This window comes from Perna viridis, chromosome 2 (assembly GCF_037379345.1).
Source record: "Perna viridis isolate PV_CMFRI_1.1 ecotype Kerala chromosome 2, ASM3737934v1, whole genome shotgun sequence".
Classification (NCBI taxonomy): Eukaryota; Metazoa; Mollusca; class Bivalvia; order Mytilida; family Mytilidae; genus Perna; species Perna viridis.
Genome location: NC_142446.1, coordinates 8,048,630 through 8,064,031, shown reverse-complemented (window position 1 = coordinate 8,064,031; position 15,402 = coordinate 8,048,630). Strand labels below are relative to the sequence as shown.

General features: G+C 32.5%; 1 protein-coding gene across 1 annotated transcript in view; it reads right to left on the bottom strand.

Annotated features, from left to right (window-relative positions):
• Positions 1-12,935, bottom strand: part of LOC148623519 (furin-like) — a 61,939-nt gene extending 49,004 nt beyond the window's left edge. Inside the window, exons 1-7 of the mRNA XM_088564858.1 lie at positions 12,875-12,935; positions 12,290-12,324; positions 6,647-6,668; positions 6,351-6,416; positions 5,712-5,837; positions 3,963-4,060; positions 414-499 (exon numbers count right to left, since the gene is read on the bottom strand). Of these exons, the coding sequence (XP_088420984.1) occupies positions 414-499; positions 3,963-4,060; positions 5,712-5,837; positions 6,351-6,416; positions 6,647-6,668; positions 12,290-12,324; positions 12,875-12,934 (493 nt within the window). The 5' untranslated portion in view covers position 12,935. The remainder of the gene's footprint in view (positions 1-413; positions 500-3,962; positions 4,061-5,711; positions 5,838-6,350; positions 6,417-6,646; positions 6,669-12,289; positions 12,325-12,874) is intronic.
• Positions 12,936-15,402: the final 2,467 nt, after the last annotated feature.

Below are 15,402 nucleotides of genomic sequence, written 5' to 3'. Positions count from 1 at the left end.
GCGGATTCAGGCGGGGGCGTGGCAGGCGTGCCCCCCTAAAATTTGTAAAGCATGGGTTGTCAGGGGTAGATTAAGGCGGTTTTAGGTTGAAACTTCAATTTCTCGCTAATTTTACCACAAATGATATCTACATTGCACCTACTCTAAAAGAATATTTCAAAAATTTAACCCCAAAATTGTCTTCAAGTATATGGGAAAAAAACCTGGAAGCTTGAAATCAATCTTGTCCTGCATTTCATGGTTCACAGTAAAGCATTGAGGATTGAAAAAAAAAACCGTTAGACATTATTTTAATACTTCAATAATATGAGTAAACTAAAAAAAAACATGATGGACGGACACACGCACGAACAAAACGAAGGGCCCTTATTACCCAACTCGAACCGCGGTAGAACAATAATGAATTAAATTACCTGCTATTGTAGCTTCAAATGCAATGCCAATGATACCAATATCATTCTTTTTTCCAGCAATAATACCAGCTACTCTAGTTCCGTGACTGAAAAGAATAAAACATCCAAGTTATCAATAATAACAAATAATTACTAACACACCTTCAATTCACACTTAAGACAGAGAACTCCAATGAATAATCAGATATGGTTAGAATAATGCCCAATAATCCTCATCTTCGTGCGACAAAAAAAAACACTTTCTCCTTATCTATTTTGAAATATAAGGGCATAAAAAGGATAAAAATAACAAAATATTAGGCAGCAATTTCGTGTTCAACAGTTTCACAGTTTAAGAGTTATAACTTTTTAAATTCGATATTTTTAGCTTGTCACAGGTAACATTTTTCATTAATCATATATACTAAACTACTATTTTGCAAGTTGATACCAAATGACTGTAAAACATATCATTGTCTTAAAAATAGGAGGTTCCGGTCGTCGTATTGGTAATATTGTATTATGTTTGATGTCTCGTAAGACTAATTCGTCCAAATATTGAGAGAAGAAATATGTACTGTATGAAAAATGAAAACAGCAAACTGATTGTAGAAGCAAAGAACGAATATTTAAAATAAAGAAAGGATAATAATTTTATATGTAAATAAATGTTATTTTGCTAAAATAAATAATTGCTAAGCAAAATTACCGTCAAGACGTAAAGTTTTGAAATATGAGCTATTTTACTAAGGCTTACCGAATAGTTGAACTTCAAATTTTGGCCCGAATTACGAGACTGACTGAAGTTAGTAGCTTTGGTTTGTTTAGTAATGCTCTTTCACGGGTTTAATTTCATGAATTTTATGAAGAATGTTATTTTTCTCAATTTTAATAAAATCCATGTCTTATCATTTTCCGTTGTATAAGATTATATTATCGTCACTTTTTCGCAGTCTTACAGGAATGTCTCATTAGAGAACAACGACGTTTTCCTCTAATAGTAAAAAATGCATATCTGGTAATCCTGGCGTTCTGTTACGCTTTAATGTAAGAACATCGCGCGTAATGCCATAGCATACACAAACTGTACAAAATTCAAATGTATCCCTTTTGCATTTATGACGAAGAAACCTTTCTGGTCACAGTCATTGTAAAATAATAAAGGAATTTTCAGGATTTCAATATTTAGCCATTTTGTCAGTGATCTATGATTTTTTTACGGTTGTATGTGCTAACAATTATATTGATAGTCTTTGTGGTTTAAGTATTCACATATGATGAATAACTGACATACCTATATGTCACATAGATTAAGAAACGGCTACCGCATTAGAACTATGATTTGTCATGGAAAAGTATATTTTGTTTATTCAGACTATCAAAGAAGAAAATATAAAGGGAATAATTCTTAAAATGGTTAAAATCTCAATGCTGTTATTTAAAACATCAGTAGAAATACGTTTTAGAACTTCTTAAATTTGTTAATAAGATAGAACGCTATGAAAAGTTCAGTAACTCTGAAATTCCTAAAAACCCGAATAGAAAATACTATTCAATTATTTAAATTAAAAGACTTATCTTTTGGTTATTAAAATAATTGAATTCAATACAACTAAAAGTTCTCTATCAACCGGAACACGTGTTTTTTGTTTTGATTGACTGAATGGTAAAATTATTATATTTTCATTGTAAACCCATAGTTCTTATGTGTTAGGGAAGCATTTTTGGAACGGTGTGGGGTGTAGATGTGTCAATCGTTCGTCGTAGTTGCTTCTTTTGGCCAAAATATTAGCCATAGAATTTTAAAAAAAAAAACAGTATCTACGAATAGAATGCTTCACAAATCGCAGCTTGATACGACCGCAGAGGTTGAACACTGGACAGTTGGGCAAGTACGGATACAGCATTCAATTTCAAACGGTTCAGAATTATGAGCACTTTACTATATGAAAACAGAATGCAAGTTTGAGATAACAGATGAAAATGAACTATTAATCTTTTTTAATTTCATTATTACACTGCATAAATTTTCAATTTTTCCACTCATTCTACTCTATTTAATGCAATTACACACATGCAGCTAACAGAAATACTCACCATTTAAACGCATTTTTAAAAATAAAAAGGTTTGAATTAGGGGGTGCAGCCCTCTTGGACCCCTTTTAAATCGAAAACGGTAAGAAATATTTGAAATATGATTGAAAAACGCAAACAGGGATTTTCATAAAAATTCGAAATCCGACTAAAAATTTTAAAAAAATACATTTTTGGGGCAAACCTCCATTTCGTACCCCTTGATCTCCGAAACAGTTAAAGATAAGCCTACTCTTTAAAAGATTAAGAACAGATTGACATCTGAATATTAAAAAAAATCGGATCAGCAATAAGCTCGTTCGGTCAATTCTTATGATAACACCTATTTTCCCGCTTTTAGCCCCTTATTTCCGAAAGTGGTGGGGCAAACATCCATAATGTATGAAAATTTTAAAAAGATTGGATAAGTTTCACACACGTTTTCGAAAATAAAGTCAAGTTAATGGACGTCAGAAACGACGACGACAGGGTGACACTATTATACGACCGAAATATTGTTTGCAGTCGTCTAAAAATGATTTCTTGAATTACTTAAAACACTTAACTGATCTCCCATTCACATGCAAGCATATAGTATGGCTTCAGAGGGTGATTTTTTTTAATTGAAACCCACTAATATATTTACGCAGTCCGCACAACAGACTTGTTTTGTCTAGTTTGGTGGACACTTGTTTCAACAGATAATAGGCATACCGATCGACACTAAATCTCCATCATTTTTCTACATAGCGGGTGTCATGCCTTTAGTTACAGTTTTCGCTAATTGATATTTTATCACTGAATAAACCACATTTTGCGGACTAACTTCATTTAATCAATCCAAAAATAAGCTAACAATGAAGAACACACTAGAAACACAGAAATCTTCCTCATCTGACCTTCATTTCGGGTATTTCTAACTAAACTCCACGACAATTGTCAAAGATTTTTTATTTTCCTATTTTCCACCATCCATTGTTATGTAGTAATAATTCAGCAGCTCCTGTGTTTCATATCACGTTGGCTAGAAAATGCAGGTACAAAGCCGACTTCTTAGATAGTTGAAAAAAAGAACAGATATGGTGAGACACAACAAATGCACCATCGTATAACCCCTATAAAAATAGTAAATACTTACATAGATCACCAAATGTCTTCAGTCAGAGTAAACACACCTTCAAGTAAGAAAGGCCCCGACAACGAAAAGTAATAAAATCTACGGTAACAGAACGATGACATATAGGTCACAGTAGCTCACAGCCTCAGGAAAGATTAGTTCTTTTAAACAAACTGTGTTACCCTCTCAAAATCATCTGGACATGATTTCAGCGACCAGCGAGGTTGAATTTTACAGGAAGTGTTGACTTGATTTTGATATTCATGTTGGTCGTTTTTTTTTAAATTATGATGATTTCAAATACATGTAAACTCATTTAGTTTATATATTAAAACATAACATATGCTATGTTTTAAGATAGTTACTTTCGATTTACTTACCGGAGTACTTTTTTAATATCTATTTCGTTGTTATAATTGTTATAAAACCGCCTTTCAGGAATTCTAGCAAGTTGGTAGCGAACACTGATATGTCTGTCCTATAATGAAGAGTATATATGTAACTACATCAAAGCAATTATCTTTAAATTAATTACACAAGAACTGCGTAATTTAGTATGTTTGTATGGTATTCCAGTTAGAATGTTTATTCCCAAAGTGAATAACCTGCTCGAAATAATCTGCGTATACACATTTATTGACAAATACGTGTCTACAAAATGCAAAACAAAAGGTTAACTACACATCAATCTAACCGAAGTTTACTTCTTACATGTAGAAAAAACTCTTTTTTTTTTTTTTGGCTTTTTGTTTTTTGTTTTTTTTTTGTTTTTTTGTTTTTTTTTGGTTCTGGTTTTGTTTTGTTTTGTATTCCTTTTTTTCTGTTTTGTCTTTTTTTTTGTCTATGGCTTTTTTTCCCTTAAATACCTTATCGTACATGTATAATTCATTGCATTTTGGACGAGTAGAAAAAGGAATCCTAATATCACCGAAACAGAACTTCAGGTTATTTAGATGGGGACGAGAAAAATAAAGCCATCTTGTTCAGCAAGCTATCAAACGTTACTAAAAATCCCACCAAAATTCAAATTTCGGAAGAAACTTTCATTAAACTCAACATTTTGTTTCTTCTGATATACATTGCCTGCGAAGTTCCATGTGAAATACGTCAGCTTGTTTACTTAACCTCGTGTTTTATCTTAAAATGATACTTGTTTTATGTCCTAAAATTCGGTCCGAAATAAAGAGATTTTTAACTTACGACATCTTCGGTAAACATACTTTAGACACAGACAGATCCTTGGACCATCCTAAGATATTCTGAGTCCAAGGACACCTTCATTAAACAGGTTCACGATGTTTTGAGGGTTTTTTTAATGTATGGTTCCTGTCGTTTTTTTTTTTTTTTTTTTTTTTTTTTTTTCACTCTCCAGATATTATTACATCGCATCGTTTCACAAGGATAAGTTTGTTTTACACATCTATCAATTGAATTTAAATCCATACAGAAATATAAACTAAGATATCGGAATGTAGGATTTCACTCGGCGATCATAAGTATAGCCAGTTTATTGGGATCCGTTATTTAACGTTTTCAGATCGAATTCAAGCTTAAAGCTTTAAAGCTTGTTTGCTTACGCGTTTGTTTGACAATTGATTTCGTGAAAAAAAACTAGCGAATAGGTAACATATACTTTAACATAGTCACCACAAACTTATGTGGCAGAGACACAAATCAAATGATTAGGCTAAAATAAACCAGTAAAAATTCTAGAAAACAAATGAGCATTTCATTTTATCTGGTAAAATGCACAATTTTCATCTGAAAAAAAATACCGGGCATTGTTTTTTTAACATTATACAGATATTGAGATAAATGTCATAAGGCATCACACTTTATCACCAAAATTAGACAGTTGTAAAATACTGTCAGTGGCTAGCAATCCGCTAAGATTTAGCAACCAATAATTACGAGATGGACATACACACGGACCAACACCAGTAAAGTTAAATGTCCTGACGTCTAAAAGAAGGGGAATTAAAAGTCCCTTTCAAAAGAAGGTTATTGGCGGGAAAACTTTGTCTTGTTATGCCATTGTTATTCTATCATATGGCTTGTTAAAAACAAACAATTTACAACATGTTTGTGACACCCGGGTATTTATTATATTGGTATAACTGTGTACTCACAACATGCAAATCATAGTGATCATCGACCCCAAGGTCGACTACACCCACTGTAATTCCTGAACCATTTATACACATCCTCCACGCTGGCATCACATTCAGATCATGTTTATCGTGTCTTGGGGTGTGCTAAAGAGTTTAATTACGATAATATATCACCCTCATTAATGCTTTTTAGACTAATGACTGGTTTACCATATCTTATCACCCACAGTAAGGGCAAAAAATTCATTAACAAATTCAGTTTAAACATTTTTGAAATCGGCTATGTGTGAATGACGATGAAGTATAGTTTTCATGCTTATTATTTCAAATTAAATTCGAAAGCTGTCATTATACATAACTACTGAGGAATAAGGTTGATTTGTTTTGTTTCGAATGATTTTGTTCATTCAACGTGAAATCCAGCGAGTTGTGAAAATACATAATGTAAATTAGGAGTTAAAATGTGTTTAAGTAATGATACTGAAATTATCAAGCATTTTTTGTGAGCGTGTCAGGTTGTTTGAAATGTCGTCCATTTATTGAAAATGCGGCATTTAATTTATTATTATCATTATATATATGTTTTTATGATATTTTATTTTTGTTCGCCAATTTTCGAAAACCATTAGCAATATAAATGTGTTAACGACTACTTACTAAATACCATTGTTGGTTCCACTTTGGATCAGTAATGATGCCTGGACAATTTTGACACTCAAAAAACTGCAAATTAAGTGATAAAAATTAAGTGATAATATATCTTTAAAATATTTACATTAACAATACAAGTTTGAGTACTGCACATATAAGATATTGAAGTAGCAAGGTATTATTATTGAAAGCAGCGACCGTAATGATTGCATATAACTTACAACAAACAGAAAAAGATAGAGAGGTCCTTTTATAAATGACACGAATATACAATATAGCACTAATGTTATTCGAATACATACCATAAATTGACATACAGCTACCCTGAAAGTAAACGTACAATGAAACAAATAGTAACATACCATAGCAAGGATAATACAATTGGCTATAATATTTTGATTCGGTTCGTAATCTAAATGTTATTAAGTTTGGGATTAGTCACACTACCAAAATAATCGGGTTTGCTGAAGACACCAACCAACCAGAAAACATTAATCAATTTAAGTGAATTTAAGGAAATTTGTCTAACCAATATGGAACCACAAAGAAGAAAATTGGAAATTGATTGATGGGTTGATATATTGATAGATATATTGATTAATTGATTGATTGATTGATTGATTTTGGTTAACGTCATGTAACTTGGGTTCAGGAGGAGAACATTCAATTTGAATCAATCGAACAGACTATAAAATTATATTGAGACGCGACAGCCGCAAGAAAGCACCGGTATGTCAACCCTTTTGGATACATTTATTCTGACTTTGAGCTAACCCGTCGTCACCCTAACGTCGATATGCAGCGCCTCTAGAGTGGGACAAGTAGTGAATACAAATTTCAAAGTCTTTTGATATGACTCAACCGGAGATCGAACCCACAACTTCCCACAATCACGTTTTCTTTATCTAGACGAACACACCAGCATCATGTTAAAATGTCTTCACATTTTTAACAGAACCATAATAAGAGCAAATTAACAGATTAAAAGTCTGTGGTTCACTGAATCACTGTTGTTATGGGATCTGCCTGGTTACCAAAAGGATGAGGTTAGGGCAATACTGGTATAATTTATATATGAATAATACGTAAGTGAACTATAGCCACATTCAAAAGGTAAAATGGAACTAAATACCAAAAATACAAAAGCTCACGTATTGAAATTATTTTGAGTAACTTTGAATGAAAAAGTAAATATAAAAAAAAATGCAAATAAAACGTTAAAAATAAAACAGAAAATAAGGCCAAAATGTTCGGCCTTAAGGCATTCGGCAAGGGTAAAAAAAGTACTAGACGCAAAGAGACCATTGTCATATAGAGGTCTTCAGACACTGTATACATATATTTATAATTATTTTAAAAATGTAAAAACAAAATTACTATAAAAAAAGATATTTTTCAACTTTCTTTTTAATATTTACCTTAACAAAGAGTGAAATATTCTATTTTATTGGTTATAAAATATTTTTTGCAAAAACAAAAAAACAAATAATATTTAATCAAAAAAAATATTACAAAAAGAAGTTACCCTTGTAAATGATATTATTAAAAATATTCCAACTTTTTATATTGGAAAAGGTCAAGTACAGGTAAGTTTTGAATATCAATCCCTTTCGTGGGCCTCACAACCCCTATAGTAGCATAGCAGACTATCGTTTTTGAGAATTTAATGCACCGGAATATAATACAGCTAAATTATATATCGACGGAAAACTTATTTCAAGCTCTATCGAAATATCGATGTCGTACGCATATAGTAGCATAGCAGACTATCGTTTTTTGAGAATTTATGCATCGGAATATAATACAGCTAAATTATATATCGACGGAAAACTTATTTCAAGCTCTATCGGAATATCGATGTCGTACGCATAGATTGTGGTCAAATTATTTTTCTAATATCTTACACTAACTTTGCAGTAAAATATCGACTTTTCAATTTAAGTAGCAGCATTGAACGTGTCATTTCTCTATTAGTTCAATGACAAATTCCCATTTAGTCCATTGTGTTAATATATTTCCTATATTTTCAAAAACAATTAAATAATACCAAACAAAACTGTTTAATACCCCTAATGTTTTATAGCCATCTCAGTTATTGACAAAATAGGTAATAAACATGGAATATTAGTCGTCTTGTTAAATCAAAAGAACACCACTGAGCCTGTCCATAATTTCTTGTTGGCCTAGCTATGACCAAAAGTATAAGTTTGTTGAGAGACGAAGAGCAGGTTTTAATTTTGAAAAAGACAATACCAATAATGCAAGAATGAAATTCATAGGAAATAGCAGACAACACTTCCTTCTTAGCAAAAGCCGATTTTATTGCACACAACAACTTGTTATCCTGATTTTTTGTTACTCCATATCGCGGACATTCGTCTTAAATATGCCAGTGCAAGCCAAAACAAAAAAAATTCTTTCCTTTTATTGTGTAGTGCTACCAGGTTTTGGAAAGGTTCTGCAATTCGAAAAAAAACTACTCTACCAAGACACTCTTTGTGGCCAGTTTAATTATTCGTGTCAGGTAAAAGATTTTTTTTCCAACTTGAGATTGACTTGGAACATTTTCTTGAAGAAAAAAACAACATAACTAGCTGTTACTGACAGTAGCCATGAACGGATAGGTTCTTAACAGAGTAAAAGTGCCGTAAATTAAAAGCAAGCAAAAGTATTGAACATTCTGGCAAGCAAAGCTGTGTCCTTCACATAGACCTGTTATGCATATACAGTTTGTGACTGGATGCTGGGATAGCTTTTGCTTTGTAGCCTGTCAGATCATGAGAAAATCTCGGCGGAAAAGAGGGAATATATCAATTTCATTGTTCCGGCCTCTTGACGGGATAGCGTTGAAGATAGCAACTTGTTCTACCACTTCGTATACCAACCTGTCCTATTCCATATTGGAATACTTTTTGTAACCTTGCAGGTTTTATAGCTTTCTGTTTCACATGAACTAAAACAAAGTATGGGACTTCGAGTAAATGTTGTCAATCTCACTCCTAGTTAGTATGGATCTGTGAGTTCAGTTTATGTTCCCTTTGAGTCTAATGGTAATAAAGCAAAATGCCGTTTGCTACATGTAGCATCATGTGAAATAACAATATAACGATTTCAGCCCGACAAAGGTCTAGGAATCTTTAGTATGGTTCTTGATTGCTTTGTAAAGCGTTCGTTTTTATGCCAAAACGCTAAAGTAGTATCACGATCGGTTACAGCGACAGAAACTTTCAATTGCCAGTTAGGAATCCTTGTTTTACACATGTCTTGCTCTGGATGGATGCGATGAACAACTTTTATTGGCTATTGGTCTCATTTGAAACTAACGTTCACATGAAAAAGAACTACAACTTCTGAGTCTTGAGATTTTATGATGATATACGATTTTGAATAATGCTATATCATACAGTTATAATGGCAAATAAAAAAAAATGCAGTACATGATATAACCATAGCCATTAGTTGATATATATGGAGTTCCTGTTCATCATGGTTAAGAAATGTATTAGCGAAAGAGGGTGATCTCCAGAGAAACGGATAAACAGAGAATTATTAAGAATAACATAATTTTTTTTCCTAGACCACTAACATAGCACCGTAATGAATCAACCTTTGGAGCAGGACATTCCGAATTAGTTGGAGTCCCGCATAGAACTTGGAACACCATTTATGAATTCCTCATTTTATGGATAAAAATAAAATGTTGAGGGTCAAAGTCGAAATATAGAAGTAATGTAATTCGCAAACTTTCAGTGTGACCTCTAATACATAAGAAACAAAAAATCCCATTTGTTAAGCATATGTACACCTTTTAAAATGTCTTGGCACACTTATAATTTCTTCTTTAGCTAAAACCAATCCTCTCTTTTTGTATGCCCAAATGTTTTGTTGACTCAGATTCTTTATAACCCCCATTAAAATCAATTCTTAAATTTACTAGTATTAGATGTAGAAAGTTTTGAAACACATATGATGAACTATATGTAATCCGGAATTAAAACATATTATACTCAGTACGAGTAATAATGCCACAAATACAAAGTTCTACCGAAGAATGGATAGTACATACAACATAATCATCATTAGGAAAACGCAGTACAAGAGTACATTTTTAACTACGCGTACTAGATATAACAGGCTGACCAAAATATATGGCAGATTATACACGGAGCACGTACAAAATTCCGTATTTAAGTAGTAGCTTATACCACCGATATTGACCTTTAATTTTGTTTACCAATTACAAATACTTATCATTATACAAAATTGAAAATTCATTCAGAAGGTACCTGGTTACAAATTCTGCACTTAAAAACCCACCGTAGTCAAGAAACATGCACGAGTTTCATATAATTGGTGAAAATTGGCTTAAAATTAGTACAAAAACTACAGTCTGCAAAACTACATCAATATTTTCTGCATGACAATATTAAATTCAAAATTACAGCTTCATGTAATCTTTAATGCTTACTTTGAAAGACATCTAGATCATTGACATAAGTTTTTCATGTTTTCATAATCAAAATTGACTTTATGAATAATCTGTATTTGTGGAGGAAAACCGGGTGTCCTCACAAAACGCAAAATTTAACTAATTTCGACCACAATACTCTATTTTGAAAGTAGAATGATTTTCCAAAAAAATGATACCAAATATAGCCGTATTATATTTCGATGCATTAAATTTCGTTATTTGAAGGCTTCTTAGATCTCTGCTATCCTACTACTAACCTTTTAGTTTAATTATTAAATGTTGGAGAAACGTGAACACATCACCAAAGGAAAGGGAAGGGAAAATTAACAATTGGACACAAAAAATCGTCCCAGTTGTCCTAAATTTTAGGTTTGGATTAACCTTTTGCAATTGAAACATCCAAATCCAGGAAAGGACAATTCAAAATGTTCTTAATAGTTATATTTACATTCAATTCCTTATGGTACATTTCAGCAATGTATTTGAAAAAGTCAGCGCAAAAAAATGTCATTAAGGTAGCGATAAGTATTATGAAATTTGTCTGTTTCATCAGATTTGGAACGATCTTAATGAAATTTGGCCATAAACTGAAATTCATAACAATACAGGTGTAGATCTGCTATTAAAGAGAAGACTTTGTGTCCATCGGAATTCCTACAAACCGGTAAATTTTATCGCCGAAATGTTGTCAAGAAGGAAACCGTATAAATTATGTCTTCACAGGCCAGTAAGTATAATTTTTGTCTCGTTCTGTCCTTTATTACAGCAATTATATTTTTGACCTGTTTTGTCAAAACACCATTTGATGAAATAAAAAATGTCCGTATGATAAGGTCATGTGGAAGAGTGGTGTAAAGTGTGAAGAAATCAGAACTGTACACATTTTCTACGGGTTTATTCGAGGCATTTCATTTAACCAAACCTTCCAGCGAGTTTGTCACACTCCAAAAATAGCCAGGAAGTAACACCATCATATTCATAGGCTTTATTACAATAACTTATAATTAATTCCTTCAGATTAGGGAGGGTACTGGTTTAAAGTACAGAAATTGTAGTTGCAGTACACTTACTGGATGCAGAGATGGAATTTGAAGGGATCCTTAACCATTACATGATACGGACTTGTTCAGCGGGGACTGTGTCAGCAATGTAAGTATTTACTATTTGAGTGTGTGTAGAAGAATTCCAAAGTACATTCTAAAGTACATTTATATAGTATTTACATCGTACCATTACCACATCATTGACTGCTTTGTCTGCCGGTACAAATACGAACTGAGAACCGAATTTCTGAAGATTAATATAGTTATTTTCTCGTTACTTATATTGTTATAATCAGTTGGCTACACTACTTTAACATCTAAAAAGGTTTTAAAAAGGTCAGATACTTTATGTTTACAACTTTCACCTCAGTACGTTCCGGTGTATCCTGGTCGCTGTCTAGTGTGTACGGACTGATACAAAATTTACTTACCAAACCTGTATGTAAAAGTTGATCAATTCCATTCCCTTAAAAAGACCAAAAAAGGAAGAAAATTTGTTAGTAATGTAAATATTGATACACCTTTATTCATTTTTTTAAAACGGAAAAGGGACACGCTACCGCGACCCCTGACAAAAATACAATACAAGCGAAGGCATTCAGTGTCCTACCCGTATCTAAGATGAATTGTAATGGCTGTTTGATGTTATCTAATTCCTTTATTCATTTTTGTCATAAGTTTATGAGTGTAACGCAACAGTTCGTCAATCGGCTAAAGATCGGCAAACTTCAAGCAAAGTTGTGATATGCTCTATTTAAAATCGGGTGACTTCGTAACCGTAATGACCCAAATAAACAACTCGGAAACTATGTGTTTCTCAGCTATATTTCAAAATTTCAATGCTTACCGATCATTTCATCTTTTAATGTTAACTACCGGCTCTCATGCAAGTAAATCAAAGCGCCGATGGCGTGGAAGTAATGAGATATTTATAGCGAGCGCCGCGAAGCGGTGTGAGTTACACGGTTATTATGTGTACTTTCTAAATTCCCCTTAAGGTTCTTCAATATACTAACAATAAAATAAGTCTTGTCCCGGGAGTAACAAAAGTGACTGTCCTTACGGAGAAAATTCATTAATTCCTTCAATCAAACAAATAAAAAAATATAGGTTAAGATTACGCTTCAGTAATATTAAATTCATCTTTTCTGATAGTTTTCAAGTCTTTTCTAATTTGTTTTACTTATTTAAAGAAGTGAATGTTTAACCTGACAGGGTAATATTTTCGTTCTACAAGTTTCTCTCAAATATTTTTGCGATCCTAGGGTCGCTAACGATATTGACCAGGGAACCAGATTAGGAACCAGATTAGTTATGTTTATAAAAACTTCGGGAAACAGTAAGTACGTGTATTAACCTGAAAGCCCGAGTAATATTTTCGTTCCACAAGTTTCTCTCAAAATATTTTAGCGGTCCTAGGGTCGCTTACGATATTGACCAGGGAACCAGATTAGGAACCAGATTAGTTATGTTTACAAAACTTCGGGAAACATTACGTACGTGTATTAACCTGGAAGCCCGGATAATATTTTCGTTCCACAAGTTTCTCTCAAACCTAACCCGCCTTGAAAAAAAAATAATAACTCCGATTATATTATCAAAATCGAAGCATAGCTTTTCTAAGATAGGACAGGCAACCATTTTCTTGTTTGGAATTTCCAGCTGCCGTATGGATTGCGAAGTGCTATAAAGTTATTGACCATTTTAAGAGGGAGGGGAAAGAGGGGTATGGGGTTTGAATTTTTTTTTGTTTTGGGGGGGGGGAATTGTTCAAGTTATTGTTTATTTTTAAAAATCCCCACTTAATTAACAAGACAAATTTTTAAATAGAAATATTGATTTTGCTTGCTGCTTAAATATAAATAAAAATATTGCACTTGCGAAGCAAAAATTTTAATCCGGGTCGATCCCCCCCCTTTGTAATGTCCTTTATTATTTTTATGAGTCTCGCACAGACAGTACATGTACATGTATGGTAAAGCTCATTGTACTGATTTAGGCAATGCCTACCCCATATTAGGTATTTTAAAAACTTAATAATCCGCTGATGATAATTTGTTCTTTCTGTATTTCCAAAAAAGATTTATTATTTACAATGGGATCAGCGTTTTCATAACTACCAGAACTACACAACCACACAATACTGATTATTCAAAATTTCAATTTCAATTTCGTTTTCTTTTTTTTCTTTTCATTTCGTTTTATATTTCTTTTCTCAATGTGTTATCTTGACAACCTATACTTAGTTTGAAACGTAGCCAATCACGTGAAACCCATATATGGATATCAAAGGTATTAATAAAATATAGTTCAAACTTCTATGTGTGCATTTGAATTTTTCTTTGACAAACAATTATGTAAAATATAATTTCAATCGTATGCTGTAAAAACGTGCAATGTATTTATACAAAATAATCAATTTGATACATTTTAATATTCATCCACCAGATCTCTTTAAAGCGGTTATCAACCGGAAGTCGTTTTGATTGATATCAGATGGTTTTAAGACTGAGAAGTCACATGACTTCCGGGTAAAAACACACGTACACATGTACACGTATTGTATTTAAATGGTACATTTTGATCTGGTATAAAGCTAGAATTGGCGGTTCTACGGTACCGATCAGCAGCATGAGATGGTGTAGTAATATAGAATTATGCAAATCATACAAGATGTACAGTACTGAAATTACGAGTGCAAAAATATTAGCGACTTAAAAAAGTCCTAATATAGTTTGTTTTATGCTTAATTTCAATAAGCAGCCGACCATAGCACGTCGATAGTTATGAAGACTAGATATGTTTAGTAGAAAAAAGAATGGATGTGGTGAAACGCAACAAATGCACCAGCGTATAACCTTAACACAAAACAGTGTATACTGTCAGAGATCAACAAGTGAAAACACACCTTTGATGAAGTGTATTTGTTTTTCTTATGATGTTTTTTTTTTTGTATGTTTTTGCTTGTTTGTTTGTTTTTGTTTGCTTTGTTGTTTTTTTTCTGCTGGGTCGTTGTCTCGAACCTCTTTATCATTGTTTTACTAATGTTTAGAATTAAAAAGTGACACGCACGACAATCTTGTTTGTTTGTTTTCTGTTTTGTTTTGTTTTTGTCTTTGCTTTTGTTTTTGTTTTGCTGGTTCGTTGTCTCGTACTTCTTCATCACTGTTTTACTAATGTATGAAATTGTAAAAGCGGCACGCACCATTTTACTGTATTCTGTTTTGTTTTTTGTTTTGTTTTTTTATTATTATTTTCCTGCTGGATCGTTGTCTCGTACCTCTTTACCATTTTTACTAATGAATAAAATTGCAAAAGCGACACTAACTACATGTGTGTTTCTTTTTGTTTTGTTTTGTTTTGTTTGTTTGTTTGTTTTGGTTGTTGTCTCGTACCTCTGTATCATTGTTTTACTAATGTACAAAATTCTAAAAGTGACACGCACCAAATACACAATCCAAAAGCTATCGTCAATTTGGATACAAAATTATCAATATTTCGTATAATGAAAAGATATACAACTATTATAATACAATAATCGTAT